Source organism: Brachycentrus maculatus, unplaced genomic scaffold, assembly GCF_059751285.1.
Source record: "Brachycentrus maculatus isolate JH-2025_06_01 unplaced genomic scaffold, ASM5975128v1 h1tg000136l, whole genome shotgun sequence".
Classification (NCBI taxonomy): domain Eukaryota; kingdom Metazoa; phylum Arthropoda; class Insecta; order Trichoptera; family Brachycentridae; genus Brachycentrus; species Brachycentrus maculatus.
Genome location: NW_028280889.1, coordinates 1,124,970 through 1,137,071, shown reverse-complemented (window position 1 = coordinate 1,137,071; position 12,102 = coordinate 1,124,970). Strand labels below are relative to the sequence as shown.

Here is a 12,102-nt window from a genome sequence, read left to right as displayed (position 1 = left end):
TGATTATAATCCGGGATTCGGATCTCACATACTAATATAAGAGTTTCTGCTTAATAAAAAGCTTCTTTACATCTCACCAATAGATGTCTCTAGTGAAGTTTTAGTGATTCATGAACAAGGTTTCTAAATTGGTTCATATATATAGAACTTCCAAGAATTTGAGTAGTGTGGTTGTCAATATTGGGTAGAATTGGTGAATGTTACACGTGTGTAAAGTGATCACTTAAACCAGCCTATGACGGTCGTAAGCCCCGTAAATGCCCAGACTTCCATATTCTTCTTCATCTTTGATGAGATGTCAAAAAATAAAAGTTGTTTAATTTTATAAAGTTTGTAGAGTTTGTGTTCAGTCGGCGGTTGGCATACGTAAAAGACCTTATCAATATTGTCTTTGAACTCTTGACCCGAGCTGCACTAATTTTAGCACCATATCTATCAGTCAAAACAATTAGCACAGCCTTGAGGTATCGTCGTGTAACTCAGAAATAAAATTGCGTGCTTCTGTTGTAGTCAACCAAACACATAAGCTTAGACTAATTAAGGGACAATTGAAAGAAGTATTCCTTAAGGTGTATGGATGTGGGGAGCGAATGGATAGCGAGAGAATGACCAGGAAAATATACGTAGCGAATGCGAGCGGGAGAACAGAACGAGGAAGGCCGAAAAAGACTTGGCACGATCAGATCAATCAGGTTCTGGATTGTAGGTTCTGATTGATCTGATCGTGTCAAAAGTCTGCTTAATCGTAGGGCATGTATGATTAGAAGTATGGATGTGAAGGAAGCGAGGAGTATATTTCAGGACAGAAGAGTGTGGCGGTCCAACCTCTCTGCCTACCCCTTCGGAGAAACAGAGGGATGGGAGTAATAGTAGTAAGTTAAGGCTCTCTAGATTCGACTTTTCAATATCCAGCTTCTATTTCAATGATCAAACGTCTAGACGTGAAAAAAGATTTGTCTTTTCAAGGGTTTGAATGAATGAATGTTGAAGAGACGAAGAATATTTGCAAAGATAGAGTAGTGTGACGTTGTATTCTCTCTGCCTACCACTACGGAGAAGCGGCGTGATGGTTAGGTAGTTTAGAATCAAAAGGTCCAATTAATTGACGACATCTTTAAAAGAAGTCGTAAGATAATTCAATTTATGGATTAAGGCCCAGTATTCGTTATGTTGCAACTCAATTTTCTCTAAATCCGGACAACATTTTAGGTAATTGACTTTTTTTCTGAAAACACCATTTTTGCATTGAAAAAATAAGTTTTTCTGCGATATAATTATATGGTTTTGAAAAAAATATATGTTGAAAAGTTAAAATAAATTAATAAATAATAATAAATCCAAAAAATTATGTTTTTAGTCATAATAAATTTCAGTTTTAATTTGAAGTTACATAAATGTGTGTTAGTCGTAAGTAAAGGTTATCGTACTAATAAAACTTTTCGGTTTTATAACTTTATATTTAAAAATAATGTAAAAGAATAAAAATAAAAAAAAAATTCCGCATTTCACTGATAAAATTAAAGCACTGTTTTTTATTTATTTAAATATTACACACCGCAATGTATATAACGTTGGTTTCTTTATCATTATCTAACTTTTTTACTTAAAAATTTAAAAAGATAAACGAGTATTTATAAAATTAATATCAAAATAATTTACAATAATATCTGCATGTACAATAAATAAATAACTCCTAACCGGAAATAATCCAGATTTGTGAACAAGTATTTGGACAAACTCAAATGTTGTAAATAAAATAATTGGTCAAGTTATAAGCTACATAAAATAAAGAAAATCATGTTTTCAGGCAAGTCTTAAATAAATTTAATTCAGGATTTGGACCTTGCATACAAATAAAAAGAGATAAATAAGAACTTTCCTTTTTCCAACATACATAGATGGCTGTTGTGAACTCACATGTACCGTGTCACGAATTAGATCAATATATCTAGGAGTAACAAAAATTTGAGAAGTCTAGTCGTCAATTATGGGTAAAATTGGTGAATGTTACACGCGTGTAAAGTGATCACTTAACCGAGCCCTGCAAATGGCCAGACTTCCATATTCTTCCTCATCTATGTTGATATGCCAAAAATATATATACATATATTTTAAATAGTGCAATGTCGTTAGTCAAATCGTTAAATAAATCAATAAAATCTGAATTGACGTATTCTTTGTAAAAATAGTTAGTTACGACCATCATCGTGTTGGCATGACTATAACTTAACACCTACTCTATTACTAAACATAACAATTTCCTGGCACCGATGTAGCTCGTAAAATACTATACATGTATAAATATATATTGTGGCTAACTATTTTTTACAGTTTTTAACCCTTATTACCTGATGCTCATTACAATGTGGCTTGACTTGGGACTCAAACTCTGATGTCGTAATCAACTACTACCTTGTCGTCTTTATCTCTTTCAAAAATTTTATTTTCATACAAATGTCAAATCGCAATAATTTTATTCTAATGACCTGATGATGGAATAATTGACCGAAATCGATGGTCACAAATAAGTGTTTTTTAAAGCGGTATTACACAAAGTAAACAATGGATGCTAAGGAGAGTGCTTTATTACCATACCACAAAGTTATCAATGCTTTTAATATACAAAATAAACTACTACTTTGGTTAAATTCTACCATTTTTGGCTAAATGGCTATGTCAATAAGCTGAATTGACGAATTTGTTGTAGGGAAAAAAACCCAGAAGCCTTTGTCGAGACGCCCTTACATCTATTAAAAGTCACTGTTTGGTGTGCTCTATGGGCAGGTGGAATCATTGGCCGATATTTTTTAAAGACGATGCCGGCCAGAATGTTACGGTCAATGGAGAGCGCTACAGAACCATGATTACTGACTTCTTCGTACCTCAGTTGAATGACATTGATGTGACAGAGCTGTGGTTTCAACAAAATGGCGCAACGTGGGTGCCACCGTCAATTTATTGCGGGAAATTTAAATTTATATACCTACCTCTAAAAAAACAACCTATGCATATTAACCTAAAATCACCACTTAAATTCTGTCGATAACATATTCATTATTTAGAATCTGCATTCATAAATGTTTATATATATTTTTTAAATGTGACTGTATTTTCAATATGTTTTTAATTGATATATCATTATGGACTTCTTTATTTTTATTCATCTATAATGAGATATCAAAATAAATCTATAATAATATAAATAACTCGTAAGTGTAAAACAAATATTTGAACATACCTACCTGATTGATTGTGTTATATAATTTGTTTCTGAAGTAATTTAATTTTGTTTTAATTTAAAACAGGATATCCAGTGTGAAGAGGTTTATTAAATAACTTATTATCTTCTAGATTCCCTTACAGAGGACAAAACGTCTTTCTTTTATTGCCACTATCTTAACAAAAATACATAATCAATTTGATAATAAAATAGGTATATCGAAATAAGTAATATTATATATTTGAATGCCATGATTTTACAATATTATTTTATCATTTCATGATAAGAATTATGTGACAATGGTTTTACGTAATATTGGCCCGTTCGCAATGATTTAGTGCTATCAGGGTAGCAGGAAATCAGAAGGGTAGATACACTCATAAATCAACTAATATTATGTACCCACTTAATAACTAGCAGCGTTTAGTGCTTAGGCCGCTTAGCCTATTCATATCCTGCGACCCTGGTACCTTGAATAAAATTATGAATAATAAATATTTGATTTTCAAGTTTCCTTTCTCCCGAGACGAAAAATTTTTGGAGATAAACGTTTAAAAAAATATATCAATCTACTTTTATCAGTAAAACTTCGTTTCCCGCATTTATGGTTAAAACTACTGATAAAAATACATATTTTCCCGCGTTTTCTATTTTACGAAAGTTTTGTTGCTAGCTTACTAATTTCAACCACAGATGTGTTGAACGAAGTCTCGCTCGAAAAATACCGTTGATATTTTCAATTTCAATAATTTACACAATTTTCCGAAATTTTATTTATGTTTATACCATCAGTATATTAAGTGATCATTTAAACCATCCAAAGCCTTGTAAATCCTGCATTTCTGAACAAAAAATTGAACACTCAAAATATTTTTTGGCTTGTTTTTTTATTCTTTAATGATGACATATTTTTAAACAAATACGGTATTTTATAATGAAAATTCATTATAGGCGTGATATTAATTTTATTGTATGTTTATTATTAAAACACAGAAAGACATCAAACAAAACCCAATGCGTATCTCTTTTTGAAAAATTAATTTTTTATTATACAATAAAGTTTTACAACCTGCTTCCACTATCCATAAAGTCATTAACAAAAGAAACTGTAAGAAATGTAAGAGAGCTATTCATAAATGGATAATAGAGGTAAGTAAATCTGAAATAGATTCCATCATTCGGCCATGTCATACTTGATTGAACGTTATAAACAATTTTCTTTCATAATTAAAATGTAACTTTATTTTAAAATCACTATAAATATTTTATTATAACTTAATTATAATGTCTACCGGTTTCGAAGCTAACCGCTTCTTTATCAAGACCGATCAATACTGATTAATAGTATTGATCGGTCTTGATAAAGAAGCGGTTAGCTTCGAAACCGGTAGACATTATAATTAAGTTATAATAAAATATTCATAATGATTTTAAAACAAAGTTACATTTTAATTATAAAATGGGAAATCACAAAGTTAGTGCTTCAAATATAAATTAAAATTTCTGTCATATAGAGAGCACATTATTGTAATTTGTAATTGTGTGCATGATGTAAATAAATAAACATCTTTATATACATATTATTTCCATATTGGTTGTTTATTTGTAGACACTAAGTGTACAATTTTACTGGGCAATTTTTTTAATGTCTGTCATTTGAAAAGTTCTAAAATTACAGAAATGCGAAATGTAAATTACATGTTAGTACAGGTCACTACCTCAGTTTGACCCAGTATGAACATTACACATTCATATAACATCCTTTTGTGTGTTTGCACCATCATCCATTATGTTTTACAACCATCTTTAAATAGAACTCAATTGTACTCATACATTTTATGATTACCATACATTTTTTTCAAATGCTTCAGTAACCAGAACCCATGACAATACATTATGTAAAATATGTATCTATATCTATTTTTACAAATACTACATAATTAAATAAAGTAATGTTAGCAAGATGAGCTACACAAATAAATACAGTGCGAAATTCAATGTAGGTACATAAATTATGTCAACAATAGAAACATTGTAACTATAATAATCTTTATTTTGGTGGGGTGATGAACATTTTAAACTTCTCATTTTCCATGTCAAGAAGGTACCATTTTTTTTAAGTGCCGCAATATTATACGGTTTGGTATATATAGATGGCGGTATAGCTTGCCCCATCCTATGTTAAGAAACCATACTCTATCAATGTCTGACAGACACAAAGAAAAATATGCCATTTTAAAGTTATATTGCTTAGTATATTTCTGACAGCCTTATGTTAATAACTAATAACATGTGATGCAAGGCATTTTATTTTATTCAATTGGTTTTTACTAATTGAGTAAATAATTAAGAATGAAACCATTCAGACTCCCCCACATTGCACAGCACGCCGAACCCCAAGGTAGACGACTCCCGGGCAGACCACTAAAGAGGTGAATTGACAGCTGGGAATCTTTGCAGGAGGCTTATCCCTCTTAAAAACAGGCCACAAGGCCTACACCAAGAAGAAGAAGAAGAAGGTTTTTACTGTGAGTAGACATCACTTCTAATCTGATTTAATTCAACCGGAGATCTATGATAATTCCTAAGTATTTCACAGTATCTGCTTTCCTTATATGCCTACATTTACATTGTTGGTTAACTAAACTAACCATCACGCCGCTTCACCGCAGGGGTAGGCAGAGAGAATAAAACGCCACACCACTCTGTCTTTGCAAACTTTCTTCGCCTCTTCCACGTTCATGCATCTCCTCATACATTGTTGGTTAATCCATTCAATATTATTAAATGGGGATATTTTCAAAGTATCAAGACCCTGCTTCTCATTTCTTATACATGATGAAAACAATGAACTTATTTTTCTCTGTATTCAGTGTAAGCAAATTGAAAACGAGGTACCAATATTTTAATTTCAAATAGGCCCTAATACACTGCCTTCTAGTGCACCAAAAGTGATAGGTAGTGGGTAACTGAATATTCCATTTGATATGATCAGTACCATTTATGATCTATTCAAAATATAGCTCCTGATCCGTGCCAGTTTGGTGATATAGCCAGATTATATTCAATTGAGTGAGATGACCATGAAAAATGGTATCAGGCACCTTTCTCAGGTCTAGGAATATCCCTGTGCACTTTTTTCTTTTATCCACTTTCGCAATAATAAGACTAAAAATGAAGAAAGGATATTTGCAGAAGTTTTTTTAATCTGTTTAGTTTCTTGATCTTTTCATTTTCCAAATAATTTGAGAATTGTGCTATGAATATATTTTTAATAACTTTGATATAAATTTAAAAAGAGTTATAGGTCTGGAGCTACCCACAGATGGTTTCATTCCACTTTTAATGTGATTTTAGCTCTTTTACAGGGTTTCGGAAATAGATAGGATTAAGGTTATCATTTAAAAAAAAATTAAAATTAAGGAAGGTGTGTTGAGATGGTTTGGACATGTAGAACGAGTGAGTGAGGAAAGAACGGTAAAACAAATTTATGAGGCGAATGTAATTGGAAAAAGGAGCAGAGGAAGACCGAGAAAAACTTGGCACGATCAGGTATGCTAAATACTTGAAAGCGGTCAGGTTAGGAGTCGAAACAATCGGCGGGTGTGTATGAGGAGATACATGAACATGGAAGAGGCGAGGAATGTTTGCAAAGACAGAATGGTGTGGCGTTCTCTTCTCTCTGCCTACTCCTGCAGGGAAGCGGCGTGATGGTTAATTAGTCAGTTAGTTAAGGTTTTCATTAATTTTATCAAACTAAAGACCCAGAACCCAGGGACACAGCAGCCAGTATACTCAGCTATGAGAATACTTATCTAAGAAGAATTTCAGGCATCTGGTGGCTTGACTTTGTGGGGAACGAGGAAATACAGCATTGGATGCTGCAAGCCATGTTTACAACTATAGTCAAAAAAGGGTGATTAGAAATGATTTTAAAAGAAAGTTAATCTTATTTTACTCCCCTCCGTAATGTTATGGTCAGCACTGGAGGTCCTGGGTTCGATTCCCAGGGGGGTCAAATTAATATACGTGATTTCTCACTTTAATATTTATTTAATATTACCCTGGCCTGGTCCCTGAAGAGCAGGAGTGATCTCCTTGCCTTCATGTAAGTGACGATCAAGATAACACTGTAACAATATGATGCAGTGCTCTATGCATTATTGGAGGCAGATAAGGGTTAGCAGAAGAAGGAGAAGTAATCTTATTTAGAATTATAATTAACCCTATTACAAATTTTAAATTTGATAGTAATTCAAATAATGTACGCGGCTACCGTACCCGTCACACGTCACAATCTTTATTCAGTAACCTGTCCTTCGAACTAATTATGCGCGGAGTTCACCTGTTTCAAATGGCTAGTGAGTACAACTCATGTTTTAGCCAAGTTGACATATTCAATTGCGGAAAATCTGTGTTGAAAAGTCGAATGGTAAGCATATTGTCCTCTCAGGATCTTTAAAAACTATGCTTCTCTGCGTTGTATATATGTCCCTACAAGAATCAACAACACACACATATTCATTCATTTGCTAGATTTACACTAAATATTTTGTACTAATCTTTATGTTTTTGTGGTTAACTATAATTGGCTTGTTTAATATACATATATCTTTTAATTGTTTGGTTTTCCATATGTTGCTGTTGTTAACCAAAATAAAAATTAAATAAAATAGGAAAATTTATCATGTAGATTTTCGGCATTATTGGTGCTGCTTCTTCATGGAAGATGGTATCAGACTTGCTTTATTGAATTTTATCTTGTTTTTAAATGGGGGATTATAATAGAAAGATCAATAAGACATTATGTGAAACAGTTAAAACAGAAAGCAGGCTTTATGTGGCATAATATGTTGAATAATGTGTTTGTCAAATATGGGTAGAATAAATTCGGAGTTGACGTATTCGCTATGCAGTGCACAATAAAAACAACATTTAGGAGTTTTTTAAATCATATTTTCATATGGTGTACGGAGTGCGTGGAAGTTTTTGGTAAGCGAAGGGTAATTAACTAAGGGTAATTGCTCGCCTCCGTAGTGTAATGGTCAGCACACAAAGCTACCGTTCTGGAGGTCCCGGGTTCGATTCCCAGGAGGGGTCAAATAAATATAAGTGATTTTTTCACTCTAATATTTATTCAATACTACCCTGGACTGGTACTCGAAGTGGAGGGGTGATCACCTTTCCTTCACGAGTTAACGATCAAGATAACACTGCGTTTATATGATACAGTGCCCTATGCACCATTGGGGTGCAGATAAGGGGTTTGAAGTTGAAGTTGAATTAACAAGGAGTATTTCAATGTTTTAGAATTATGTACATAAAACCCTGATCATGACAAGGTTCTTATCGAAACCGGTTGGATAAAGTTTACCAATAAAAAGTGGTTAAAACAAAGTTGTTTTATTTTATAAAGAGTGATTAATGTTGCAGCGTACAAAATAATTATTTAAACCAACAAATGACAGATTACATGCTCTATAAATACTAATGTCTATCGTAATGATGAAAAATGTGCTTGACTGGAGGCCTAAAACAGGACGCAGAAGCATGGGTAGGCCTCAGACAAGATGGTACGATGATATTAAAAAAAGTAGCGGGCCTGCACTGGAAGAGCCGCTTCCGACAGACAACTGTGGAAGTCCAAGAGGAAGACCTTTATTCAATACTGGACACAAGAAGAAGTCTGAAGTAAGTATCTTAATAGACTCCTTGATTTATGTTGAGATATCAATCAAGACTGACTTAGACTATTCGACTTTGTGAGGAATGAAGAGATAAGGCGTAGGACGCAGCAAATCTTGGTCACAACTGTTGTCAAGAAAAGGCGATTCAGTTGGCTTGGCCATGTACTCCGCATGCCTCCTGAGAGCCTAAATCAAGCTTGCCTCTTTTACAAGGCATCAGGTTCGCGCCGCCCAGGACGACCACTGCTGACAATTCGTCGGCAGTTCTCGTCAGAACTTCGGGACGCGGATCTGACTTGGGAGGATGCAAGGGAGCTGGCAGCTGACAGAAAAGCCTGGAGACAGTTTGTGGACTCCATATGCTCCACCTAAGGAGCGGATATCGTTCAATTAATTATCAATCAAAATCTTCAATTTTAACAGCAATTTTAGAGCATCATTAACAAGACAGTTGGATCGGAATAATAAGAAACAAGTCAAATAAAACTGCACAGTAGATTTAAGCAACTATATATTTAAATATTTTACATGATAACAATATAGCGATTAGCAAGATAGATCTAGGGCCAAGAGGGAGGCTCTCCGGGGGCCAGCCGCCTCCCGTACAGGGCGCTCTTGTCCCGGAACAAAGTCATCCGGAGTGTCTCCTGGTGGTCCACATACGACCCAAAGGCGAAGCCCGAGAGCGGGACGATGGCGATCCAGTAGTGGCGGGTGATGCCAAACAGGCCCATGCTGGGTGCGGAGGCAGTCGGATCAGGACGTGGCCGGTCGCTGCTGCAGCTTCCACTTCTGGGTGTGCGAGTAGTCGGCCCAGATGGTGGTGAAGGCGATGGTCGGATAGATCACAACAGCTGCGTACTTCGCAATTACGCGGCCAATTACACCCATAAGACTGAAAAAATAAAAACAATGAGTCATAAATGTTCTTCTTCAAACCCTTATCCACACCCCGATGGTGCATAGGGCACTGCATCATATAAGCGCAGTTTTATCTTGATCGTCAATACATGAAAGGAAGGTGATCGGTCCTCCACTACAGGTCCAGGGTAATATTGAATAAATATTAGAGTGAGAAAAACACTTATATTTATTCGACCCCTCCTGGGAATCGAACCCAGGACCTTCAGAGCGGTAGCCGAACGTGTTGACCACTAAGCTACAGAGGCGGACAAAAAATATTCAGTAAGGCGAAATGGCTTTCTCCTTAGAAGGAATGTTGTTTTTGACATCTCAACACAGATGAAGAAGAATATGGAAGTCTGGGCACTTACAGGGCTTACGACCATCATAAACTGGTTTAAATTATCACATTAAACACGTGTAAAAAAATGTTTAAAAAAAAAGAGGAATATTTGTGTTTTTATCATTTACAAAAATACTTCAATTTTATACTATTTTCGTGAGCCTAAGCGGCTCATTATTAAAAATAGGTGGATAGGAATAAATTGTAGTAGAGTGGATTCGAACCCAGAAATGCTGGGTCAAGAGTCCGCAACACTAACCATGGGACCACAACCCGACACTGAATCCAGTGATATACAATATAGTGAGTAAATCTTTCTAACATAGCGTGTCCAGTACATATGTAAAATACCTCTGGTTTGTACGCAACGGAGTAAAATGGTTTATTATAATCTCTAGGGGTATACGACCTCATATCAACATATCCCTTAAGATATTAAGAAACATGCTAAGGATGTTATTTTTCCCGTTTAGTCATTTAACGGTTTCATACACTAAAGGTTTAATAAATAAATACAATATCAAAATGACCGATATTTTTTAAGTAGATAGAATTATAATGGCTATGATGAAGTATTGCTGTTGGGGCGATATAATTTATGCAACACCTAAAAACATGGTAAAGAACGTTAATAAAAACTTGAAGAAATATAAGTGAATGTTGTGCGCACAATACGTTAAGCACATATGAAAAATTAAAACAACAAAATAAATAATAATAAATAAATCAAGATAACCTCAAATATATTTCGATATTTTTGTACTAAGGAACGTCCCTCACACAATGAATAATAGTACGATATGTCTTAAATCTAATTTTAAAAGATAACGAAGGTTTTTTTAAATAACGTAGGCAAAATTAAGCGAAAGTTACCTTATTATATCACCAAATTTTACTTCGCTAGCAATCTGACGGACGTCAAATAATAGAAACAAGTCAAGTTAGCAACTAAAAATTAAAGTTGAAATTTCGATAAAATTTAAATTGGGCTTGGTCTTTTACGAATAAAATAGGTTTATTAATCAATTTTTCAATTAATAAATATTATTATGTGCCGGATTCCCTTATATAGTGAAATAAAAGTAGATACATACCTACAGATTTTTTATACCTACTAGGGTTAATTTATTTATGGCCATACTTCAATGCGTCACATCCGTATCAGTATTGTCAGCCTAGACAATCTGGATACAGTCCAACAAATTTATTACTTACTTCATATATGAACATTTATGGGATAATTTAAGCGTGTAATGTGAATGAATGAGGAAAGAACTATTAAAAATATTAAATATCTGAATTTCTTTAGAAGTAGAATAAGAGAGCCAAAAATAACATGGAGTTGTCAGATAAATTGTTCCAATAATATTAAATTAGTATTTCAGTTCGTTTCGGCATTTATTCATGTTTGTTTACGTAACAGATTTAAAAAAAGTGAAAGCTTTATGCTCAATCGATTTAAAAGTAATATTATGTACAATGATTCCATGACTATTCCTAAAATTGGATGTTTTTAAATCACTAGTTTGTCACTCCTAGCCGTATGACTTTTAGAATTTATAAATATTTCTTCACACCGAAATAAGAAAATACTTATAGCCTATAGATGTCTCATCGGTAAATATAATCTGAGGTGGAAGGTTAACAGTGTCAACCATAGAAAGATGTCCCAAACAAATGTAAATTTTTCTTCTACCGTTCGCTGAGTTATCATCAGCTCAGTCATATAAATTATAATAATTTAGAAACAGTCAATGTTTGACATCATTCGGTGTTAGTCAAATTTTGACATTAATCCTGAGTTTTATATAATTTTCGCACCTTAAAGTGGAGATTGACCGGAGCATTTCGTCGTAACATCGCTCGCGGCAAGCATCACAGAGCATCCGAAACTACGGATGGAGCGCTCGGCTCGGTGTACTGACTGCCTGAATGCTCGCACCGTAACG

At 34.1% G+C, this 12,102-nt stretch overlaps 2 protein-coding genes across 2 annotated transcripts; both read right to left on the bottom strand.

The window, feature by feature from the left end:
- Positions 1–9,401: 9,401 nt before the first annotated feature.
- On the bottom strand, positions 9,402–11,086 carry LOC148309226 (uncharacterized). Its single transcript, XM_088260498.1, has 2 exons — positions 11,027–11,086; positions 9,402–9,802 (listed from the first exon to the last, which is right to left on the bottom strand). Exon 2 carries the CDS (start codon positions 9,796–9,798, stop codon positions 9,664–9,666), a length of 135 nt encoding a protein of 44 aa, XP_088116624.1. The 5' UTR covers positions 9,799–9,802; positions 11,027–11,086; the 3' UTR covers positions 9,402–9,663.
- ND-MNLL (NADH dehydrogenase (ubiquinone) MNLL subunit) lies at positions 9,402–11,086 on the bottom strand. The gene is made up of 2 exons (XM_088260497.1): positions 11,027–11,086; positions 9,402–9,802 (listed from the first exon to the last, which is right to left on the bottom strand). The coding sequence occupies exon 2, from the start codon at positions 9,639–9,641 to the stop codon at positions 9,468–9,470; it is 174 nt and encodes a 57-aa protein (XP_088116623.1). The 5' UTR covers positions 9,642–9,802; positions 11,027–11,086; the 3' UTR covers positions 9,402–9,467.
- Positions 11,087–12,102: the final 1,016 nt, after the last annotated feature.